The sequence below is a fragment of the Pieris napi genome, chromosome 9 (genome assembly GCF_905475465.1).
Source record: "Pieris napi chromosome 9, ilPieNapi1.2, whole genome shotgun sequence".
Lineage (NCBI taxonomy): Eukaryota > Metazoa > Arthropoda > Insecta > Lepidoptera > Pieridae > Pieris > Pieris napi.
Window position 1 is genome coordinate 588,410 of NC_062242.1, and position 26,686 is coordinate 615,095.

Here is a 26,686-nt window from a genome sequence, read left to right on the forward strand (position 1 = left end):
CCATCGACATATTTGAGAGTAATTAAAAACAGGTGTTACGGTGAACAAAAGCGGCGATTTTCGGCACCGAATTTTAGGCGAAACATTTTTGAGTGCGTTTGCTGGTTTATTGGGTGAACGATTTTTTTTAGCTCTGATTAAAAGCTTAGCCAGTGTGTTATTTAAAACTCGACTATTTTTCTATTTTAATTTGTGTTCGTATCTTTGTGAAAGTAACATAATTGGTTGATATTTTGTTTTTTTCTGTGCGCACTCCACTGGCTTGTTTAAAAATAAAATCTAAATAAATTTTAAAATCTCGGATGAAATTTATTCGCTTAGAATATATATCTATCTTTTGTGCCTGTGTTAGTGATTAAAGTATTTCTGGCTGGAAATCGGATCGAATTTGTGTGTGTCCAAGTGGATTCAAGAATGTTTAGACTTACAATTAGATGATTATTTTTATTTAAGACGTGTGTACAAGGCACCGTCTATCGGGTCTGCTTAGTAGGCTTGAGTATTTAAATAGATTATTTATTTCAATTTTCATAAGGCTTTGCAAGGAAAATATTCACAAGACACAAGGCAACGTATCTTGATGGAAATCTGTCACAACATTCACTTAGTCCCAATTTCATCTTCAAACATAACGTTATAACATTTTCCTTACGTTTTGGTTGAATCACATAGAGACCCCTCATTAAATATGTATGCGATGAGACTGACTTGGCGACCCAGTGAGAGTCCTTAATAGCTTTATTTTTATATGCGTGAAATCCGTCTTACAATCTCTACTCCTTATATAAAACCTCGCCATATTGCGGAAAACTATTGCTACTAATTTCTTCAAATGGCAACAATTTTTTATTTTCATTAATCATTCTTGATTGTCATTGTCGTTATCTGTCAAAGTGTGGTGTCGATTCGTGCGTGGTCTTATTCTTGGATATTATGTGGTAAGTGTTAAATATGCCGATAACGATTAAAAGCCAGCTAAGAATAGTTATTTACAATAATAATAATTTATTTGCAAGAATATGGTACAAAAATGTTATGTTGGTACAATCTAGTCATCATTACACAAGTATAAGGAATTTATAAAATTTTGAATTATAAATCCAAACAAAAGACAGCAAGGTATGTTCGAGACGTCATACATATTGGACATTTTATTTTAGTTATAACTAGCTGACCCGGCTAACTTCGTTCCGCCTTAATAATAATATCGTTGTTACTTTAGTTCAACTTATTCTAGGATTTCATTAAGGTGATAACTTTTTTTGCAAATAGAGAAATGTTTTATTGCTTGCCATTGCAAAAGAAGAATGGCAGTATTACACATTAGGGCTCTTCTCTCTATCGCCAATATTGCGATACTGCATGTTAAAGCACTTTCTGCTTTACAACATTTTTTGATGAGGTAACACATGTTTTCGATCAAGATCAAAGCCTGGTTATGCAACTCCTCATTTACTTCAAGTTCGGAATTTCTTGAAGTGACACGAATTCGACGTAAAATGATGCGTAGTTTTGTCAACAAATGTCACCACATGCCGTGTGCATTCGTAAAATTAATTAATTTATTTTTTGTTATTCGATAACTTATCCGATATTTTATTACTTATTCTGCTATTCGGAGTGGAGAAAAATCCATCAAAAAAGATATAACTAACATCGGTCCAGCCGATCTCGAGTTATAAGTGTTGTAACAAACACGACTTTCTTTTATATATATAGATTCACGTGTTAACGTATAGTTGGATTTTTATTTAGAAAGTATGAAATAAAATCTACCCCCACAAAGCTTCAACCAAAATAAATTCTAGAAATAAAACCACGGCCTTACAATAAATCTCAATATGTTAGAATTATACGTATTAACCAATATTTTCACCCAGTTATTACACTATTTTTTTACCTTATGCCGAATTACATGGAAAGGACCAAGGGAAGAAGGAGAATAGGGCTTAAACAATGTTGGATAGAAGATATAGAAGCGTTGGCAGGTAGTGAAAGGAGAAAGAAAGCCATAGGCCTTTACTCGTGAAGAGATTCCGATCAATGGTAGGTACTGAAGGAAGTTAGGATATCGAGTAACAAGGAAAAATTGATATAATAAATGTAAACTGTATATTCAACATTTGTAAAAATTAGAAATAAATTGGCTTCATTATTATTATTATTATTTCCTGGATACAGAAATATAAGACAGAAAATATTATTATTTGATTTAAAATTAATATAAGGAATAGATCTTTTACGTTACAAATTCAAATATAGCAATAGAAGATAAATCATATAACATTTCCTCCTCGCTATGCTTCACTCGGCTCTCAAGATAAATATTGATGCATAGACAAATTGAACACTTCACAGATGGAATAGCAAAGACAGATATAACGACGTCGGAATAATCATTAGTTTTGCTTAATTGCCAAGTCTTGGGAACATTTGCAAAATATTACACTATTTGGTTACATGCATAATTTTGTAAGTGTTTTTGGTTAAATTAGTAATGCTCTAAAGATTTCTTCTACAAGAAAAGAGTACCAATTCTTTAAAGGCCGGCAACGCACTTGCGAACCGTATGGCAATGCACTTAACATCAGGTGACCCTCCTGTGCGTTTGCCTCCTAGTACATAAAAACATTACCTAACTTGACACCTTGTCTTATTATTTAGTTATCAGTTAGTATGTCATTTAGTTTAGTTAAGGATATTAAAACGCTTTTAATGTCTGTGATTTGAATTTAATCGTGAATATATCACGGGAAGACTCAAGTTTTTGTAAATCCTAATCGGACCCTCTATTTCAGAATGCCAGAATTAATTTTTATTCAATACCAGTTAAATTATATATTGATACGTTTTCTTATTCAACACCCATCGCAAACGTTTTTTAGTTATATCCAGTTACCGAATTATGCTTAATTGTTTATAAACGTAGTGAAAACCTAAGTAAAGTAGAGAAAAGTGTCCTTGAAATTCGCGGACGCCTTAGCTAGATGTAGCGTGACATTTAAATGAAACCCCGACGGGCTATCAGGCTTTACACGTCATCAGTTTTCGAGAGCACTTCATCCTCCCTTAGAGGAATTTTCCATTGAGGACATTTACACCTTATCAAAGGCATTTGCTGACACAGCCTTCTATTATAAAATAAATTTTAGCAAATTCACTCCATCGCCTTATTAGCGAATTATGCCCGAGTGCGTACTTATACGAAAAATAGATTTTGGGGAATTTTTAAGTTATCATTGTTAGCGATGTCTCGATACAAGCAACTCTGGTATCTGTGATAAATTCTAACAATTTAACGATTTTTGTTATTTATGAACTGTGGCATAATTCAATCATATTATTTCTTATTTTCAACACTATATATAATTTCTTACATATAAATTGATTAAAACCTCCTTTTAATCATAAGGCTTTAATTTTTTTATGAAGAATTATGATGTAGATATTATTGAGAAGTTCTATCGCATTAATGATATAACTGTTGATTAAACGTACAAATTGTTTGAACCGGAACAAATCATTCCCAAGGATTGGGATCATTTAAATATTCGTCAAATTTATAAAAAGCTTTATTGATTAGTTTACGTTAAACGAGAGTTTTGAATTTATTCAGTGATAATTCTCTAATTTCGCTTGGGAGTTTGTTGTAAGTGCGTGCTCCTATTTCAACATGCCTACTGCTGATAGAGGACAAATCTTTGTTTTTTTTTATTATAACTATTAATTACTTAAAGATGTCATGTGGAACATGGTGTAATGGTTGTAGCTCCTTACAAACGTCGTGTAAACCAAAAAACTTGGCGATTTAAAAGAGTGGCGGAGAGTTTATTGCCAGTTCTTCTCTTCCGTTCTACGCCCTTGATTTGAGAACTGGCAGTAAATGTAAAATTAGAAGCATTTAATGGATATTTCTTTTTTGACGATCATTAGGGTACATTGTGATACCTATATGAATAAATGATTTCGACTATTGACTTTTGTATTTCCATTGATATATATATACAAAATATCCTTGACCGACGTCCAGTGAAGTTAGTAGACTTATACTCGTTTCTCAACCGGCCCTATTACAATATGTGATCTTTTTCACGTCCCAATTTATTGCGATTGATCGAAGCCGAAATAACGGTTGCGGGGTGGTTATTTTCAGCGACTCATTTGTCATTCGGCACTTACTGAAAACGTGGATTACGACCTCCGCGACCCTTGCTAACCTATTTTCACGGATTAACCTGGGAAATTGAAAAGTTGAGAAAAACAATTCACTGACATATTGTAAGATAAATCAATGCTCACCGTAGTCATTAGTTCAAAATATAAGGAATTAAGGTATTTTTGGCCATATTTAATTAAAACAGATAATTAGTTTGTACCGTAGAAAATACCGTTTAATTTTTAACAAACTTTGAAAAACTGACAGAGGATGTTAATAATTTGACGTGTCATATTTTTTAATTATCTTTAAAGACCGATATCTTTTTTCTTCACAGATCTCAACAAATTTAGCTTCGAAATAAGCTAATTATATATATTTGTAGAAACAATGACATAATTCTGGGTTTATTATGTACATTATATATACTCGAGATTCTAACTAATTTATGTTTAAATATTTAGTAACACAATATGCGATGTATATGTACGTAAACTTTCATATATCGCAAACCCAATTAGACTAAAAACTCCAAATTCATTTTGTTAAAACCAAAGCTCGAAAACAAACGGAAAACCTTGTTTTCCCGCATGAATCAGACTGATTTCGGATGTCGTAATCGTTACGAAAAGTGCACAGTCATGTATCAAGGTTTTTCACGATTGAAATGCCCATTTTAAAAAACAAGTGATAGGTGTCGGAAAATTGCTGTCCAAAGCCTGCTCTGCTCCGTGTTTAATTGGTTCCAGCTTTGCGAATACGAAGTGAACGTTGATGTGATCTCGTCACGAGTCGCCTTTATGAAGTAACAAGCTTTATAATTGGAAGTACTATGTAAATTGTGCGTGTTAATCTTAGTCATATTATCACATTATAATTGTATATAGACACAATGTTAGCCTATTACATTTTCCTTTGAATAATTGTAATGTAGAGGGTGGATACAACTTGCTGAGTTTCTTGCCCGTTCTTTTTAAAACAAGGCCTCCTGGTCGTTTTGCGAACGGATGGCGTAGTCTTGCTCTTTCGCGAATTTTGTAAATGTTTTTGACATTCATAAGCATGCGCTAAGACGCATCTAAACTGAATAAACGTATTTTGATTGATTGATTGATTGAGTTTATAAAGAGTGCCTACAAACTCCGGCTGTCCAAAGATATCATTTAATATTCATAATGATTTAACATCTTATGAACGTCACTTTCGATGTTTAAGAACGCACTGAATTTTTGAAAAATATCTTGAGAAACCCGGTCTAAAATCGCGTGTCACAGAAGTTTGAGATCAGCTTAACAGATGGTATAACACAAATCTGACTAAGACATATTCAGGTTCGAGACTTAGTGCGAATCATAAATGAATGTCAAAATCCAAAAAGTTATGACGTACAGCTATACTTAGTTCTTAGTCTCGGCTTCTTACCCTAGATCGTAAATACTGTGGTGGCACTAAATATGTATTATTTGTATAAACAATATATTATATTTTTATTTATGTACATATTTTTTTATTTACAGAATAATTGATAATGCGGAGTCAATAACGTCCCAAACAAAAACTCTAGTATAAAATATATTCCTTTATAGGGCCCATAAGCAAAACACAATTGGTCTACATACAACCCCTTTTTATCCCTCAGAACGTGGAATATAATATTAGCAGGTCCCATTGTAAGCGTTTTGTTAAAAAAGAACTGAGGCATGAAAAACCCACAAACTTCATCGAACTGGAAGATAGTTGGGTACGTTTTTCCAATGTTTACGAGAATATAATTTGCTGTAGAGGGATCTCAAAGGCAGAAAACTGCTTATTTTATTGGGCATTTAGTTAGTTTGTTGGAAAAATTACTTGTCCTTTAGTTTATATATAGTTCAAACAAAATAATGTAACAGTTATATTTCTAACAACATTTGATGATATTTTAGGTTATAATAGAAAGTTCTAGGCTCATTGGCCCACGACGGCTGATCTTTGGACATTCTTTTGCAGTTTTACTTATTACAATATTCAATAGGTATATGATCATCCCCTGAACGGATGTCATAAATGACAAGAGAGAAATGTGGTGCCGATAATTTTACGAGCTCATCTGAGTCATGGCTAGCCATGTAATTTTTCTTAGAAAATAATCCATAGAGTTTTTATTTTTTTAGTGTTTGTCGGAATTCGACCTTCTGCTGATGAACATGCTAACATATATCGCAGTAAAATATACTAACACTTTAACGCAGTCTTTTGTTTTAACTTTATATAACTTACGAGTCAATTTTATTAAAAAACATAGAATGTTAAACTTACGTAAGGATTAAAGGACACAAGAAGAGGATCACAATAACGTAACATGTATCCTAAAACATGTTTGTCCCGTACCCCAGTATGGAGCTCATAAATTGACTAAGCTAGTGAAGCGGGCTGAAAGTTCTTGACAAGGCAAAAGGGACAATAGTTATAGACTTCACTCCCATAAGAAAATTATTGGACCTTCGTCAGCCGCCATACCCTTTTCCTTTGGTGTCACATACATTGTATATCTATTTAAATACATCACTTCTATATTGAATGTAAGCGTTAATTATATCTTGAAGTAAACAACCGAAAAAGTAACTGTGTAATGTAATCCTTCGCGAAAATTCGTGTAAATTACTATTCTAGCCTTGATATTCATTTAAATTTGTGTAAAAACATTACGTATTTGCATTAGTCAAATTGTCAAGCAAGTCAAGCTGAAGTCGAGCGACGTCTTTCGCAGGCATGGGCAGCTTGGAGCGAATGGAGAGATAATACGGAGATCCCTCTCTATAGCACGCATAAGAAAGGTTTATAATCAGTGCATCCTGTCTTTACTTATGAAGCCTAAACTATAACGCTCACACAACGCACGACGGAAAGCCTGAGAGTCGCGCAGCAGGCGTGAGTGACGTAGTAATGGCTATCGCAACATCTAAGTGGCGGTGAGCAGGCAACATAGCATGGACAAGAACCGATGGACCCGCAGACTCCTTGAATGGTGACCTAGGATGAAAGACCGCGCGGCCGCCCACCGATTTGGTGGACTGACGACATTGCCAAGGAGGTTGGCTCCCAGAGGATACGGAGAGGCCAATGTAAGGCGTACTGGAGGAGGCCTACGTCCAGAAATAAACCAAATAGAGCCAGATGATGATATACTTTTAATCAAAGTGTGCTAGACATAAAATACCACATTTGACTATCAAAATGACAATATAGAAAATAAATAAAAATTATGTAGTGCAATTAAGGTTTAAAGAACTTTATTATCACAAAGGCATTATGGGCAACTACGCGATAACAATTTACAGAAAAGAAATATCGAGTCGTTCGTCGATAGAAGACAGATTACATCAAAGAACATATTCTGTCACTGTCTCCTTAATAAACATCTCTTTGTCCTAGGCGCGATAGACAGTCCCTTGTGCCGCAGAGAAATCAATCACCCACCTAGTCCTGAAATGCGTGGCTGTGAGGTATCCATCAACAAACAGAAATCCTCGGAGCAGTAAGGTTGCTGGGTGGTGTCTGCAAAATGCCCAGGAAACTTTTGATCTTCTGAGCTAGGCTGTCTTAATTAGCCAGGACTTTACGCACACCGGACCAAATGGGCATCTAAGTACGGAAGCTGAGTTCACACTACATACATGCATACATCAAGGAACCTATTAAATTACAGAATTAAACTAGATATACATAGGCATTATATTAAACATTTGCGGTTTCAGCGATAATAACCGATGCCCCGTACGCTTGAATATATATTCGCTATCACAATTTATTTCATTACCATAGTATTAGTATGGAGAAGATTTATATAACATCCTCTAAATAGCAGATAAACATATTTACTCAACAAACGAGGGTTCGTTCCATATGGGAAAGTGGTTTATATGCTCTTATTTATATGAGGCATTGAATACGACGATTTCAGCTTTCCGCACGAAAGCGTTCTATGGAAATTTTATTAAAGAAGTATGTTACTTCTTTGTATGTTATTTCCGATTTAGCAGCACTTTGTTTTGCATATGATGTTTCATCGTCTGATTAAAGAGGACTGAGTTCCATTGTATACTAATGCGACCAATAATAGTTGTAATTAAAATATGATAACGTAGTGTAGTGCTCGAATAAATGCTATTTTTATTTAATTAAAACATAAAACATTACTTTTGCAGATGTAATTATAAAATCCTTTAACTCTTATTGGATATTGATTTCAGATTTATACATTTGCGTTTTCTTTTTAAAAGCAAGCGATGCACTTGACATTCATTATCAAATATATTCTAAGCGTTTGATACGGCCAACCATGAGCTCTCGTCGACTTTTGCCATTTTAAAAGTAAGCTCTAACCTTTCTCATGAGATTAACCCTTCTAAGTAACTTATACTTAATCAAAAGGGCATTACTTTTCAAGGGATTTATTTTCTCTTATCAATGTAACCTTGAAACGAAATAACAAAAATATTTGAGATTTATTTGGCAGTGGTTAAGTGGTTTCCAAATTTTTTTCGGTTCGGAGAATATGTGCAAGGAGACCAACATGTCTTATACCCAAGTATGGACACGAGACTCAGAACTCTGATATTGTCTTTAAAAAAACAACGAAACGAATGCAATTCAAGGCCAGGATCCATATTGTGTTTCAGCGCCATTGAATAATTAAAATTAAAATAAATCAGTGGCGCTACCTCTTTAGGACAGGCCCTCAGATTTCTGAATCTGTTTCTTGATTATTTTTAAATCTAATAGGCAAGTAGGTGATCAGCCTCCAGTCTGTCGTCTTTTGGGTCTAACACATGTTGGTTTCCTCACGATGTTTTTATTGACTGTTCGAGTGAATGTTAAATGCGCACGTGGAAAGAAAGTCAATTGGTGCACAGCCGGGGATCGAACCTACGACCTCAGGGATGAGAGTCACACGCTGAAGTCCCTAGGTCAAACCTGCTATTCATAACTATGATATATAATTAATCATTAATTAGAAATACAATAATATCTAGTTTAATAATGTATTTTCAGTTTAATTTGTGTAAAAGTTTTGGTTAGCCGCACGTTTCGAAACATGTACTTAATTAGCTTTGTTAAACAGTTTTGCGCGACAACAGAAGGGTTGAATACAAACTAATTTCTGTCGTTTCACCATCGTGGTCGTTATAAAGATAATACACAATTATTGTAGTTTAATATTGATGAGAGAAAGTAAGTGCGTACTCCAATTTCACCATGCCTCCTGCTGAGAGAGGACAAATGTTTGTTTTTAATTTATTTTATTATTATTTATTACTTAAGATATCACGTGGAACATGGTTGCAGCTCCTTACAAACGTTGTGTGAAACAAAAATCTTGGCGATTAAAAAGAGTGGCGGAGATTTTATTGCCAGTTCTTCTCTTCCGTTCAACGCCCTTGATTTGAGAACTGGCAGTAAATGTTAAATTAGAAGCATTTAATGTGTATTTCTTTTTTGACGTTCATAAGTGTACATTGTGTTACCTATATGAATAAATGATTTTTAACTTTAGACTTTGGTAATTGTCATCACTATAAAAAAGGATATATTCTTCTTTCAAAATCTAAAATGATTCAATAGAAAAGCTTTAAGTTCTATAAAGACTTTGTGGCAGAATTGGTTGGTAAGAGCGTAAAGTTGATGTATCTGCTTTTATTAACCTACCTAATAGGCAATAAAGGTGTTACGATGAAGTACAAAGTGCTTCATTTTAATGCAACTATATGTGGAACCAACAATTTAAACTAATAATAAATACAGGATCCATGACCTACCAGTAAAAACTAAGCTTTATCAATGCGAGAGAACGCTTGAAATTAGGTTCTCGGTGAATTAACTTTTATTAAGGACTGCAACATCTTTTCGGTTATAGAGAACATGGTCTCCTGACATGGTCACTTTCTTTAACAAAACATATATAATAAATAGAGATCAGAGACTATTGTGCGTTGGTGCACAGGCGCTGATTAAAGATTTAAGTCGCCTGGTAGATAGTATCGGTGACCCCAGAGCTGGTGTTTTCCTCGCTCAACGTATAAGTATCGCAATACAGCGAGGAAATGCTGCCAGCATTAAAGGTACACTGCCACAGGGATCAAACTTTTAAATTTGTTACAGTTTTATTTTTATTAATTTATTATTATTACTATGTAGGTTAAGAAAATTGTAAATACTGTATATTTTATTGTTATATGGATTGGATTGTGTGGAAGTTGCATGGATCTGGTTAGCGCTGCGCATATATAGAGATATCCTTTCTATAACATATTGTCATAAGTATCTGATTGTCCTAATTCTAACACGTGTGATGTTTGAGATCAAAAATAAAATAAATAATAACGTACAAATAGGTTTGTTCTTGCTAAGTTTTCTAATTGTTGGTTTTAATTAAATAAACGTTGATATGAAACTGCGATAACCATTTTATAAACACGTATTTAAATTTTTTCCAACAATGAATGGTTTGAAATGTAAAATAAATTGTGTTACAAATTTTTGTCGAGTTTAAACATTTCAATCTGATAAAACCACTTAATTTAAAGAACTCAAATGTGGTTTTCGTCGCTAAGCCTCAAAAGCGTCGAATTAGCTTGCGCTAAGCGCTTATTAAACTTTAGTTACTTCATTAAAATACTAGCGTTCATTATGGTTTCACTTGAAATTAAATTATAGCGCTGAACTTACTAAGTAATTGAAGATTATATCTTACATTTAAAGTTGAAATTATTTGAAGAAGTCTATTAAGTATTAGGGTGTGCAATTATTTAATCAATTACCGCCTAAAATTTGTAATATTGGTTAAACCAATTCAAAAGGGCATTAAAGATACATCAGAATGAGACTAGTAGACTAAAATTGGGACTGCTGATGGCGACGTTTACCTCGTTCGTATTTATTAAAGTCAAGGTCAAAAATAATTTATTCATGTAGGTAACACAATGTACACTTATGAACGTCAAAAAAGAAATATACATTAAATGCTTAAAAACTGGCAATAAACTCTCCGCCACTCTTTTTAATCGCCAAGTTTTTTGTTTTACACAACGTTTGTACGGAGCTTCAACCATTACACCATGTTTCAATAATAGTTATTAATAGTAATAAAATAAATTAAAAACAAAGATATTTTGTGTCCTCTATCAGCAGGAGGCATGGTGAAATAGGAGCACGCACTTAAATTCTCGTGAGAACAATACGCAAATATATATATATATATATCACTAAACCTTTGTTATTCCACTGGATCTATGCTAGATATATTTAAATATATGTAGTAATATTTAGTCCGTCGTGCAGTGGACAGGAAAATATGGAGGCATTCGAGATGTGGTGTTGAGTGAAAATGTTGCGATTACCATGGACTGTAAAAAGAACCAATAAGTCCATTCTCAACCAACTAAACAACACAAACACTAGGTTCAAGACTGTCAACTATCATTTACAAACGGGTGCTTAGCTATTTTGGCCAGGAGGGAACCGATAGTCTCGACCAGCTGGTAACGGTAGAGTGATGCAAGTCGTGGTCGAACGCCTACCCGTTGGTCTGACCAAATTAAGACAATTATGGATCTCAACATAACTAATGCTGCGACAAGCTCAGAATACAGTGGCGTGGAGGCAGCAAGTCGACGTTTCGGGCTTTTCAAAACAGGCACGACCAGGTAAGGAAGACTATGAAGACGAAGTAGCCGTTTTCTTTTAATTTCGTTAAAAGACTCTAAAAATGTACAAGAACAATTTTCTTTTACCATATTATATTACGTCGTGTTAGCCATGAGAAAAAATGACTGTCGCATTTATGTCTGCAGAGAAAGTCGAGAAATTCATGAATATTTATGTAATTTTGAGTCATGAACATATTTATAACTTAATCATAGCGTTTGTATTGTGCGACGGTATTTGTTTAGCAAAGTTTCGGGTTGTTGACTTAAATCAAAACCGGGGTTTGTTTAAGTCGATTTAATAGTGTATCAGTCTTAAATTATGCAGTTAATTATTTTATTGATTCGTCAATAATTGGTAATCAAAACTGTGTATAATGGAAGACTTTTCCTTGAAAATAAAAGATATTTATTTCTTTAGTGAATTTAGATAGGTATTGTCATGGGCGGATCGTGAATTTGTGGGGCTCTGTGCTATTTAGGGGAAGGCCCCCGTAATAGCGCGCATTGCACATGGGTTGAATAATCTCAGGGTTACCAACCTTATGATTGGATTTTATTGAAATTTAAAATATTTTTTAAATTCAAAATATCGCCTATTGTTTTTATTGGGGACTTGGGGACCTTTGTATCGATGGAGCCCTGGGCTGCATTCCAAAAAGCCCTTAAGCAGATCCGCCCCTGGGGATTGTGTGTATATTTATTGTTTAATAATTTGTAAGTCATAAAAACTTTACACGTTAATAATTGAAAATGAATACAGTAATTTCATAATACCATGAGCGTATAGGCTAAGATTGGATGGTGAAGGAGACAAGTAATCCTAGTTACCGCTGGATCGGCAGAATGGGGCAAGACCTGCTTCAGCTGAGAGCCAGCAATTGGTGGAAGGTAGCACAAGACAGAAGATGGACTATTCTCATATTAGGCCAAGAAAATTTTTGGGTTGGTAAGATATACAAAAGCAACGTAAAACGGTCAAAACGTCTTACGTCAAATAATTTTTTTAAATCTAATATTAAAAAACTCCAGTATTTCATTACAAAGGCAACTAATTGATTCGGATCATTAAAACTGTACGCCGTCTGTCAGTGAGAAAATACGTATAGTAATAAAACGAAAACATTAATTGCACGATTTGCTTAAAGTGAAAATTGTTTGCAGGTGACAAGTCGTCTGGAGAATGTGAACAATAGCCTAAAATACACTTCATTTAACTGACGTCGCGTACTCTGAATGAGAACGAATATTATACACAGCTATACAATATATTAAGAGATAGTATACAATTTTGTTAAATACATCTAAGACTTTATATCTCCACTGATATTATAAAGAAGAAAGATTGCATTGGCTCCAAAATTACTGTACTGATTTGAAAAAGATTTCATCATTAGAATTCTACAATATTCCTCGTGAATATAGAAATCAAAAAAGTTTAGGATTACCCAAGGTGAAAAAAATTGCAATAAAAACCGTTATATAACGTACGCTGCGGAAACTATTGACTATAAAACAAAGAGATGTACTACAGTTTTATACTGCAAATATTACTAGTGCGAAGCCGGGACTGAATTGGACCATCGTAAGTACAAAATAAGTAATATTTTTCTTTTAAGAAGAACGCGTTTTGGCCAAAACTCACCAATATCCAGTTTGACCATTCTGATATACCAGCTAGGTCTGGATATCCATAGTTGCTCATACTTTGAAATCGATTTTCCAGTAGTTTTTATATATTTTTTTTATCTCTTCGTGTATTTTTGTTTTTATTTATGACTAGCTGACCTGGCGAACATCGTACCGCCTAAAAGTCGATTCTTTATTTTTTAAAATACTTATCCTGCTATTCGGGACACCGGTCTAGCTAGTAAGATAAAAAAAAGAAAGTTGATAAGACAACAAATACATTATGTCAAAAAATAAAAATTTACCTTCACGGAAGCCCTCCACTAACATTTGAACTTTATTATATGGTATTAAAGTTCAAATTGACTTTTAAGTATTATTACGAATATTTTGTATGGGAATATAGAAAAGTGTTGTTTTTAGACTTTTTCACTCAAATTTTTTTAATTTTTCTCCGTAAGAACCATCCTCGTACTTCAAGGAATATTATATAAAAAAATCAAACAAATCGGTCAAGCCGTTTTCATGTTATGTCGTGACAACGGAAAACGGGTTTCAGTTATATATATATAGATTATGTATGTGCTCCTCACAATTAACATACCAACAACATAATTAAGATACTTATCATAGTTATGAAATTTTCATGCAAAGTTAACTCACTTGCAATTTGTTTCAGCGCACTGACAGCGGACTTCAGAGTATTTAATGTACGCCGTCGGAAATTCTTCCTGAACGAAAAGTTTTCCATGTCAATATTCACAGACATCACAGATAACTCATTAATCGTACGGAATACCTTTTGTATGGGAAGACGGGAATAAACTGGTAAATGCATATCAGTAAACGTCAGTTCACACGCGGAAAGTGATCAAAGAGAACAGAGAAAGGCGTGCAGTCGACAAATATTATAATTTTTATATAAGAGGTTTGTTCGTTGGCGCTTCTCCGACATAACGTCAAAAAAATTCTAGCCACTAAAGTGACTTTTAAACAGGCTTTTAATTATATAAAATTGTTGTAAGTGTTATAGTATAGATTGTTGAAGCGTAATTTGTATGTAAATTAATTTATTATTTTGATTATTTGATATCTGAGAAAAAAATAGCCTTTATTCAAGTACTATATATTAATATACGTATATAAGGATTGCATTCAATTAATACACACAACCTCCGACGAAGTGAAAGCCTCCTCCATATTTTTCCATTTGTCTCTCATCTTCGCTACTATTTTCCAATCTTTCCCCGCTATCTCTTTTATTTCATCTGCCCAGGTTTCTGGTGGGAGTTCACACTTTTTCCCCACTAACAATACTGTTATTGTTAAAAAAAATACATATCAACTCGACTGCTTCTATGATCCATCTTTGATTATCTAATGATCAATTTTGAAGATATTTACGTGAGTTCAAAATGTAAGAACCAGGATTTCCTTCATTCCAATGTATAGAACGTAAAGGTATGGTATCAAATGTTTATATTACGACCATGACCGTTAATTTAAACACGATAAATTATCGGCCTGTTCATTGAAATTGTTTATGATTTGAGTGTTATTAGCTGAAAACGAATTAACGCTTAGAGAGACAAAGACGGAATAAATTTGGTTTGTTTAGTGCTCTCTCTTTAGTTGGTAGCTTATTTCTGAGCGTCGTGGTCAGCAAGGAAACATCTGGAGCGGACAATCTGTTTCCGCCGGTTTGTGTCCAGCGCCGCTATTATAACGGCGTATAATTTTGAGGACTATGAGTCTTTCACTTGATCAGTCCATCTGGTGGGTGAACGGCCACATGATCTTTTGTCTTTTGTGTTACCAACCACGATCCGTTTCCCCAAGTTTTCATCGCCTATCGACCAAAAAAGGATCATAAAACAGATAGATCTGAGGCCAAGATTGAGAGGTGACTCATATATGCATATTATAAACTAAAAAGCACATAATTGAGTTCGATAAAATTATTTGTTTTTCAAATGGAATAAACAGTATAAATAAGTATACTCGCCACAAACAAGTAAATTCCCAATTAAGTCAAGTTAATATTATAATACATAGTATGGATTTTTTTGCATTGTTTCGACATAAGAAGCTAGAACAGGTGTGACAGACATTCTCACTAAGATAGACCAAATGAAACGGAGATGGAAGGGTCATATGCTACGGAGCTCCCATAAAAAATGGAGTAAGATTTTGACGGAATGGTACCTAGAGACGGAAAACGAAGAAGAGGCCGACCACGCAAGAGATGGGAAGACGAAGTGAAACTAACAGCAGGCTACAACTGGAGAAGAGACGTAAAAGATAGAGAACAGTGGAAAGGGTTAGAGGAGGCATTTGCCAAGAGGCACACCGAACTCCGAGATATACTGGAGTGAAAATATATTTAAGTTCATATATATAAAATCACAGAGTTTCGGAATATAAAGGCTATATTATTATTATTTTAATATGACGTAGGTATGAGGTTTTTTTTGCATTGTTTCGACACAGGTCGTCACTGTTTGGGTCTGATTTTTTTTTGGATATCCGTTCGAGTAAGAGTTACAACGCGTACATACTTCTAAGCGCCGGTTAATTACTTAGCCACAGCTAACACTCGGTTAAATTTAATAAATGTATAATAAAAAAAGTAGATAGATCTTGTTCCATTCTTCACACAAGTCCGAGAAAACTACGTAATTTTACGACTACTAAACGTTTGAACAATGAAGTTATACTAATTAAACGTGGTTGCTGAAACATTCTCATGCTGTAAATACGGTAATTGTAGCATTTTTTATGACAGCCGATAATGTTGTTTAGTTCCAGCTAAAACTGTTTTTATTTGACAGTTGACATTGACAGTGTTGCGTATGTATTTTAGCCTTACAATGCGCAGAAGCGACGAGAACTTGGAGAAACTGATCGTGGTTGGTAACACAGAAGTCAGAAGATGACGTCGCCGTTCACCAACCAGACGGACCGATCCAGTAAAAGACTCATCGTCCTCAAAGCTGTACACTGTTATAGGACGCTGGACAGAATTCGGTGGAAACAGATTGTCCGCTCTAGATGTTTCCTTGCTGACCACGAAGCTCAGACATGAGCTACCAACTGAAGCGAACGTATGTAATGCAGGTCATAAACCTGTATTTTATTACTATTCACCTATAATGTCTATCAATATACATGTCTAGATAATTTATATTTTAGTAAAATAGATTTTAATGCTAACTTTAATTTGTTTGAGTTATAATTATTAAATGTTAAACATGACATTTCATTTATCGATACAAAGTATTCATTTTGTTGATTTATTATTACTCAAAATTGTTTGTTTATTTTGTTAATAAATTTATTAACACACATCATATCGTTAATGCAGATAGTCTATCTGGCTCATATAGTTTGAAACATATTAAGTATTTATCAGCACATACAATATATTTTTGTATAACTCTTACTTTTATAGTATTATTACTCTTATTTTTATGGATGTTTTTTCGAAGGACACTTCTATTAGTATAACTTATATTTATTTTTTATATATCTTGTATTTGTCGTGTTTCCTAAATGAATAAATAAATATTAATTTAAACCGTACCTAATGGTACTCTGACACTAAGCGATTTTGAAGAATTTACGTATAGATTTTAATCAGCAGTTCCAAAACACCCTCCTTATCAATAAACTGACGATTCTTAATGAAACAGAAACTATTATAATTAATACATGCAATACGTAGTACAGTAGGTTCTAGGCCACTGGTACTGTAATGACATAAAAAGTTTTATCCAATGTTGCCATACACAATTACAATAAAATGTTAATACCTATATACTCGTATTGTTATCCGATAATGACTTTCACAGCCCTTGCGTTTATTTGTAATAATTTTAGTTCTTCTAGTACTTTTGGAGTGTACCATGTGATGTTATTAATATACGGCAATTTTATTTATATGGGTGATCCACTGCAGTGTAGGTAATTAGTAATTGATTTAGTTAACGTATTAAATAAATATTGTATTTAAACATTCTATAGAATCGGGATTTTTTTTATACTATACGATTCTTAATGCCCACAAATCTACATTAGGCTATTGCGCAAAAGCAATTTCAGAATTTCTGTTACAGCACGAACTGTTCTAAAATTCACAAATTATTCCATATGCCATAACTCGGGTACGGTCATAATAATTTAAATACTAAACATGAGAATAACAATAATATTCTCGACATTTATTGAGCAAACCCATTAAGCGAATGAAATAATCTAAGTTTAATAGTTATTTTAAATAACTATTAAACTTAGATATTTAATAGCTGTAACAGAGTAAAAACACACATTTCTTCTTCAAACTGTACAGTTTGAAGAAGTACTTACTTACTTAGTTACTAGTACTAGTAGCTGAAGAATTTGTTTGTTAGAAAATGTATTGTTTTGATTTGTTTTTCTTTTTTGTTAGTAGTTTATTTATTTAGAAAGGCTGTAGGCTAGATAACAACAATTTTAAGTATACGTTTCAAATAGTATTAGTAATGTCATATTATGTAACTTTATTCATATAGGTAAACAAGTACACTTATGAACGTTTCTAAATTTGTTAAACGAAAATTGTTTCTAAATTTATCTTTTCTACCAGTTCGCAACTCAAGGGCATAGAGCGGGCAAGAAGAACTGGCAAGAAACTCTCTGCCACTCTTTTTAATCGCCAAACTTTGAGCCATACGAATTGTTTGAACTGGAGCAAATCAATCCTTGGATTGGGATCAATTAAATGTTTGTGTATTTATAAAAAGCTTTATTGATTAATTTATGGTTAACAAGAGTTTTGAATTTATTCAGAGACAATGCTATAAAAACAAGAGAGTGCAATCAAATATTACAATATACTACCTACTCTTACATGGTTTAGTGAGGTTAGCAAGTTTCAAGTTGAAGACGATTCTTTTACGATGTCATTGCATTTATAAACTAAACTAGCTTGATAAGTAGAATTTACGAGCCAAACGAATAAACTAGTTACATATCACACGTTTGTTTTTAATTAATTACTAAAGTTAATTAACTTAAGAACAGAACTTTGCGTTTATAAAGTTTTTTACTATTGTGTATTCGGCTCGTAACTAATTCGGAACACCGTAAAAGCACGTGAAAGGTCAGCGCTGACAGGAAATGTCCACTCACGGGCTGAAAGCTGTGTAAAGCTTTATACATTTGATGAGACCACACCTATATATCTCATATCACTGGTCCATATCATTATTTTATAAATTTGTTTCCACTTCATTATTAATAACATAAATCGCAATGTAGTCGTTTAATGATACATTTTGATTCCAAAGCTTCCGTTGGAATCAACATTTATTTTTTTGCTTCCGTTGTTCAGCCGATCGACCTTGAAACGTCATTTGCGGTTTTGGATTTGAAATCTTTCACTCAAGTAATAAGGGCAGTATTTCTTGGTAAAACCTATAAGCCTAGGCTATATAACTTTTAACGATTTCTTTTATTATTTTCTCGCATTGTCTAAGACAATATTTTAAGAGATTATTTTTAAACAGATTAAAAAACGAAAGGCACGATTTCTTTCATTGACAAAGAGTGCGGCACGACCCAAGACCGTCTGACTTATTAAGATGCAATGAAAAATCTAAGAAGAAATCTCAGGATTCTGAGCTATTCCAAGCAATTTCTCAACTCCTCAAGGAGTTACGTATTCGCTCCGGACTCAATTAAACTGGACCGTATAATTGAGACGTAGCTAATTGGAAGCATCTCTTATCATTCATGGCAGCTACTGATAGCGTAATTAACTGAACAAGCCTTATAAATTACGTTACATTATGCATTGTTTGAACTAGTAATAACCTTGTTATTATCGGCTTTATTATGTAAAAGAATCCATAGAATTTGTTAATGAGGACATCGGTCAGTAGGTAACCGATACATGAGGTAGAAAGTCTTTAATATGCAATTCAATTATAGTCAACTCACGCATCTAATGAGTTAAATTACTGCATTTTGATGATTAGTAATTTTTAGTGATTTATCGCAATGAAGACTTATCTTCGTATTGTATGGCGTATGGCGGACACGGATGGAATGATGAAAAGAATCAATGTTGAAATATTCGGATCCAACGTCAAATCTGTGCTGCTATGGAAATGAAACGTGGAAAGTCACTAAAGACATCTCGCACCGACTCCAAGTCATCAACCGCCGTATTCTGGGTATCTATTGGCCCGAGAAGGAACCTAATCTCTTACGAGCAACTTTGGGAGTGTGGGAGAAAATCCAATTAGAGAGCAGATCGAGCTACGCAAGTGGAAATGGATAGGCTATATACTCCGAAGAGATTCCAATTATATCCCCAAGCAGCCGTTTGGAACCCGCAAAGAAAGCGTAAGCGTGGACAGCCCAGGCCAACCTGCCGTCGTACAGATGCATGAGGCAAAGAGAGCCAGAAAGACTTGGACTTGGCCCTCTATATCTAGGGGTTATAGGACATAAGTCAAGTAAGTCACAACCAATGTATGCATAACCATGTATTAGTTTAAATGAAAAAAATACATTTTTATTATATTTGTAAAGTCCAAATAAATTTCACGTTTTGACCTTGGTATGTGATAAATTATCGTTGTCCCCAGCGAGTTTCAAGTTTACGACTCAGTCTAGGTGATATGACGTGACCCACGAATTTATTGGTCTCTTGTCTTTATGCGACGCTCGAGGGTTCGTAATGAAATGTAGGTACATTTATTGCAACGATTAAATAGTCTATTGACATAACCATCTGTATTGGTGTAACTATCGTTTCGTTTTATGAGGTAGAACAGGCAAGATATTTAAAGAAAAAAATGAAGACACATAATGAAGACACATAACGAACACACAATAAGATTTCAAATGAATGATTTAAATAAAAGATCTGTGACGATATCTACAATCTGCTACTATAATCTGTATGATGACGTCATTTCTCCGAATTGCGCTATCAAAGTGTTCCCCGCAAAGCAACATTTCGACATCAGCCACTGAGGTCAGTCAGGGGTAAGACTGTTCGAGGTCCTTTCAAGTCGGATAGTACTATCCAACCTCAGGGTTATTGACCTAACATAATAAATAAAAGATTTAAATTATTATTATAACACAAATTTATAAAAAGGTTTTGATATATTTAATATCTTTATATATATAATTCTTCAGTGAGTGTGTATGTCACTGAACTTCTCTCAAACGACTGGACCGATTTTGATGAAATTTTTTGTGTGTGTTCAAGGGGATCTGGGAATGGTTTAGATTCAAATCAGCCCGCCAGATGGCGCTGCAGTCGGTACTTTCATACTTTGCTTTACTAATCGCTTGAAATATCATGCAGGACAGGTCTGTCGGGTCCACTAGTGGTTATATAAAATTGAGATTTAGTTTAACACGTTAAACGCCAATAGAAAAAAACAAAAATCGTAAAAAAACTTTTTTGCTGTAATTTGTTTATTATGATAATATATGTATAGAAAATTAGTTTTATTAAATTCTGCCCATGGGTTACATAGTTACAGCCAAATATATAACTGAGGTCACCGGTGCACCCCATGGCGCACAAATACAGAAAAGACATTTTCCGTTACCCTGCGCCGTGCCGCCCACCCCGCCGGCCACCAGCTATTCACTTCGACAGTGTTAGTGCGCTCGCGCTTACGACGATTGCCTCTGCTTTGCTCTTTCTATTAGTTTCCTACTAAATTTGTTTTCGCTACATAACGAACTTAACTTAGGTTGCGTTAATAATGTACGAGATCCTTAGGTATTGGCTTAGCTATGGAGGAATTAGACACAGAATGAATTGCAACAAATCAACGCGTTAGCATATTATTTTACAACAAACCCTTTGAGAAACAATGATTGCCACTCAGAATCAGATAGCGAACAGATGCTAATACCGAAAATAAAAAGACGTTAGGTTATACTTACTTGCAACTGACAACTGGTATACAAGCTTAGAACTAGGTTATTGGAGAAACAAACCCATTTAATTGGCACTTTGCGAAAAAACAAGAGGGTAAGGCTGTTCTAGAATTCAGAACTGTAGAAAGGTAAAATAATGGCTGTGGAGAATGAAGACGGAGTAACGGTGTTATAATGGAAGGATAAGAGGGACGTGCTTTTGCTTTCGACAAATTTGCTGTGGTAGAGTAAACAGGCAAACAGATTCGGAAGCCGAAGATCGTATTGGATCATAATAAATCCGAAGGGTCTGTAGATATGAGTGACCAAATAGGTGCCTATTCTTCGGCATTGCAGAGAACCGTAAAATGGGCGGTTTAAAAAAATCGTAATCATCGTAAAATGACCATAAAACGGTTTGGGCTTAGGTTGACATAATTGTGAACCCTGTATGCATGTATTGTTATTGTTTTTCTTTCTGACATCTTTTCTCATCAACTTTTACTGTATTATTTGACAAAATTAAGGCTAAATATTAATATTTCTAAGGGTTGGGTTGTTGTAAGGCCTGCACTTGTGGATTTCCGAACTTTTTTACACTTTGCAATTTCCTAGTTTTTCTAAAGATAAATTTTATTTTTCAGTAATATTTGTACACAACACAACACAACATACTTTCTGCTAATTTTTGTTTAAAAAATAAAGACTGAATTGAGTTAAATATCCAACATTTTTGGAACGAAGTTTTATTTTTGCTTCTTTTTTAAAATCCTTCGATTTTTTCAATGTACTATCTAGGTACATTTGTCCCAATCGGAAGTATTGTTCTACGGCGCCGTGCCGGTCACATAGTACTTTAAAATCAACAGTGGGTATGGCAGACGACGAGAAAAAACGGTTTGAATATGTCTTTAACTTGAGGTCACCGGTGACCCCCATGGCGCTATGATAGAGGAATGATGAGGTCACCGGTGACCCCCATGGCGTTCAACGTGTTAACTACATATTTTCATACTTACGGGCAATATACGTTTATGTTTCGCGCTATTTTCATCAGAGCGCGTTCGTCAAAATGATTGTAAAGTTTTTAATAAATAATAAATTATCATGAAAATATTATTCGTAAAATAAATTATATTTTAAAGTCGTATTCATAGTATGAATATCATCAATAATTACATTTTTGAAGTATGCAAATTTGCTTCCCAAAATAGGTATTATTTCAACGAAAGCAGTGTCATGAGCATTTATTTAGCACTGAGCCACGTGAAGATCGCTTTTAATACATGCATATTGCATATATTACGCAATTTTAACCAGTAAACTACTATATCAATAAGAAATCATCTCTATTTATAGGCTTATTCATATTGAGAGTGTATTTGGTCGATAAATTAAATTATTCACCTAAAAACGTCCATTAGAGTAATCGAAATTTCTCATATGCACTCTGCATATGAGAAATTTCATTAGCTAGTGAAGAGTTTGTTTGACAAAGTTGAACGTTCACGGACCGGAAACTCATCTACTGACCGAGATTGTGTATTTTCGTTGCACAATTTTACTAAACAGTACTATGACTGTTTAGTAAAATTGGGCTAACCCAAGGAAGTATTCAAGGTCTATTTATTTCCTATAATATTTTTATAAATTATAATATGATATAACTTACAGTAGATTTTATGTCTATTTAATTTTGTATAGAAGGTCAGTTAGTGGCTTTTCAATTCGATTTTCAAATATAGTCCAGGAATGTTAAAAAGTTCACCTCGGAATGAGAGATCGTGAGATATAAACTTGTAAAAACCGTTTACTTATTTGCAAAAAATTAGTGAAAATACCTATAATAAATAGATTTTTTACCTTTGACCTGATAGCTGTATTCGAGGACACCCTACGACAAGTATCTTGACCCTGCGACCAATTTTAGGCTACCAAAATTAAGGTTTCTAGTTACCTCTTTGATACTAGATACTAACCCTGATTTGACTAATAGTTCTTGACTAAAAATTTATAAATGTAGAGAAAATTTAAAAATATTAATATTTCTTGACGTAGGTATTTAATTTTAGAATAAATGCAAAAAAAAGAAGTTGTTATCCCAAGAAAGTTATTAACTTTGACTTTAACTGAATGCCCAAGCAAAGCACATTAATTAAAACAGATGAAGATTGAAATGAACTTACGTTGCACTATTTTCACGGTCGCAGTGAGGTTCCACAAGAAGCGGAAAAATTTCACAAAGCGTTCCTTGAACGGAATCTTTTCATGGGTCGCGGGCTCCGCAAACCTTACGCTTTTCTTCACATTTCCTTTCTCGCTTTCAGTCTTTTTGCCTTTCAATAAACTCAGTTTTATTAAAAATCCACTTTCTTCGCGCACATTCCCACTTAATGTATTTGATTTCGCGATATGAGTGATTGGTTACATTTTTCGAGATCAAATACACGTTTACACTTCTCTTTGGCTTTGACCTCCGTGTTTCAAATAAATTGAAGGCGAATTTCACCTAAATTTACAACGAAGCACGTAGAGAAATAACTTTGTGTTTTATGTACACAATACAATGCTGTACTGAGTAGTGTCATGACGCTAATAATTCCCAACACAAGTCTAGTCGACACTTGGCTATGTTTCAACTGTTGACTTTTAGGGCGCTCTTAGATATAAACTAAATGTAGATAAGTGGACTTGCCGAATAAATTGCTATATCGTATATTAAGTATGTTGCATGATATTTTTCATAATAATATCTATTGTTTAATATTTTTGTAAAATATTGAAAACGTATACTTCATTAGGAACACGTGTTGTTAGCACGATTACGCGGAAATTAATAGCTTTAGACTAGATAGTTAATAATGATTAATTAAATATTTGATATTTTGTAAACAGTTAAACATAAAACCAGGACTGATATCGCTATAATTTAGGATTTTTGGTTTTGTTAGTTGGTTGTAGTAAAATGTATTAATTCATTAATATTTATTACTAGCTGACCCGGCCAATTTCGTTCCGCCTAACAGTCTAATATCGTGTTAACTTAATTTAGGATTTCATTAAGGTAATAACATTAATATTTTTTTTGCAAATACAGAAATGTTTTATTGCTTGCCATTGCGAAAAAATACTGGAAGTTTTACACATTAGGCCTCTTCTCTCTAGCGCCAATATTGCGATACTGCACATTCTGATACAAAACATTTTTTGATGAGGTAACACATGTCTTCAATCAAGATCAAAGCCTGGTTATGCATCTCCTCATTCACTTCAAGATCGAAATTTCTTGAATTGTCACGAATTCCATGTAAAATGGTGCGTAATTTTATCAACAGATGACACCACATGGTGTTTGCATTCGTAAAATTAATTAATAAATTTATTGTTATTCGATAACTTATCCGATATTTTATTACTTATTCTGCTATTCGGAGCGAAGAAGAATCCACCAAAGATAACTAACCTGTGCAGCCGATCTGGAGTTATAAGTGGTGTAACTAACACGACTTTGTTTAAATTTATATTTTCTCCAACTTGTAGGTAATATAAATTTAATTGTGAACTGTGATCGCTACATTTAAAATGATACGAAAATTCAACGAAGGCTTATTTGCTTTCTTCAAATGACAAAGCAAATGGGCAAAATTATGTTTACAATAGAAAACACTAGGTCAGGTATTTAAGTTGTGTTTAAGAATATTGTGAAGGTAGCATTTTTCTAGAATTTTAAACTTGAAAGCTTGTTATTGCCCGTAAGAAACAAAAGCAATATACCTTGACATTGTTAAGAACAAAATATATTTTGAGAACGCTGAACTTGTAAACGAGTCACCTAACTTAATTTTGAAGTAACCTAATTTACTGTTTTGTTGTTCAAAAACTTTGGCTACGGGAACAAAGATTTCTTATCGCGAAAATGTTGAGTCGATTAAAAATTATAGTGAAATTTAAATTGGGTTAAAATATATTGTGAAATGTGTAAACAAATTATTTATTGAGCTCATGGATAATTCAAGATGTTAGACAAACTAGTGAATTAGTCTTAGTGCACGTTAGTATTAAATGCTAAACAGTGAGTGAAAAAATAGAACACAAGAACAGAGTGTCTTCCCTTTAATAGAAACTGTACCTAGTGTTATTGGACACTTTCGTATGTTAAAAATCCTTATTAGTAAATTAGGTTAGACTTAAATTACTGTTTAGTCTTAAGTTAGGCTAGATCGTATTGTTCCATGATGTCTTAGTGAAGACACACATAGAAAAAAAAACTATTTATCTAAACTATTTACTATAAAAAGTATTTGAAATAATTCATGAAAATAAATGTTTGATAAAATACTAAGCAATTGTCAAATGATAGTTGCAAGCGACATATTTCATTTGACCCCCTTTTATAGTAGTTTAGTCCACACGGGTTTCACTACCGAACACTTGTAAGATTGTTGATGCGTTGACATGAAAGGTGACAAGACCTTTTTTTAAATTTTGTATTTAGACTAATTTACGTCCACGCTCCTAAGTGAATTATAGAAATATGGAATATTACTGATAAAATGAGTATTACAACTGTATATTTTAATATTACCTAATGCAAACTTGACGCCGGTCCATGCGGTGCGAACATAGTGGAAGAGGCGGCGATAAAGCGGACGCGGTCGGCGCCGGCGCACAGGGGCCTCCGCGTCGGGCGCGGGCGAAGCCTCCGCCTCACCCGCACCCGCTCGTTCCTCCAACGAAGACGCCGTGGCTTATCGCATCCAGCGTTAATCGAAACAACTCGCCCGCTTAACGTAAGCACATCACTAGCATCGTTCACTCATATGATCACGATTGTTAACACACTTTTACACACGAATTCACTATAGTTAGGTATGGTTATAGTTAGTGAGCGACAGCCATTGTTACTGTCAGTGCATGCGGCAAGCGATAAAGCTGGAAAAATCTGCAACAAAATATGATTGTTAGTGAGTTAAAGTGTTATTTGTCAGTACAGCTAGTTACAGGGGTTTCCTGTTTAGTAACGTTTAAAGAACATATATAGTATACTAGCTGCCCCCGCGAACTTTATTTCTCCTTAATGTGATTTTACTTAGCCTACCATTTTAAATACATACAAACATGGAAAATTTTGCTATGCTACCCCAGAAAATGTTCAGTTTTCCGGAATGAAAACTTTTTAGGTTTTTCTGAGAATTTTTCTCTATATAAACCTCAGAGTTCAAGTCATAAGATTTTAATTAACAAATAAAAATAGAGGTTGATCGTGGAGGGGTGAAAGGGTTACATA

At 33.9% G+C, this 26,686-nt stretch overlaps 1 protein-coding gene and 1 long non-coding RNA gene across 2 annotated transcripts in view; one reads left to right on the forward strand and one right to left on the reverse strand.

Moving 5' to 3' along the window:
- The window catches only part of LOC125052325 (Kv channel-interacting protein 4-like), a gene marked incomplete at its 5' end in the record, with an annotated part of 101,107 nt that extends 74,960 nt beyond the window's left edge, over window positions 1-26,147 (reverse strand). Inside the window, one exon of the mRNA XM_047653093.1 lies at window positions 25,985-26,147. Within this exon, the coding sequence (XP_047509049.1) occupies window positions 25,985-26,147 (163 nt within the window). The remainder of the gene's footprint in view (window positions 1-25,984) is intronic.
- On the forward strand, window positions 20,890-22,398 carry LOC125052326. Its single transcript, XR_007117437.1, has 2 exons — window positions 20,890-21,031; window positions 22,321-22,398. It is a non-coding gene; the product is annotated as an uncharacterized LOC125052326 (long non-coding RNA).
- Window positions 26,148-26,686: the final 539 nt, after the last annotated feature.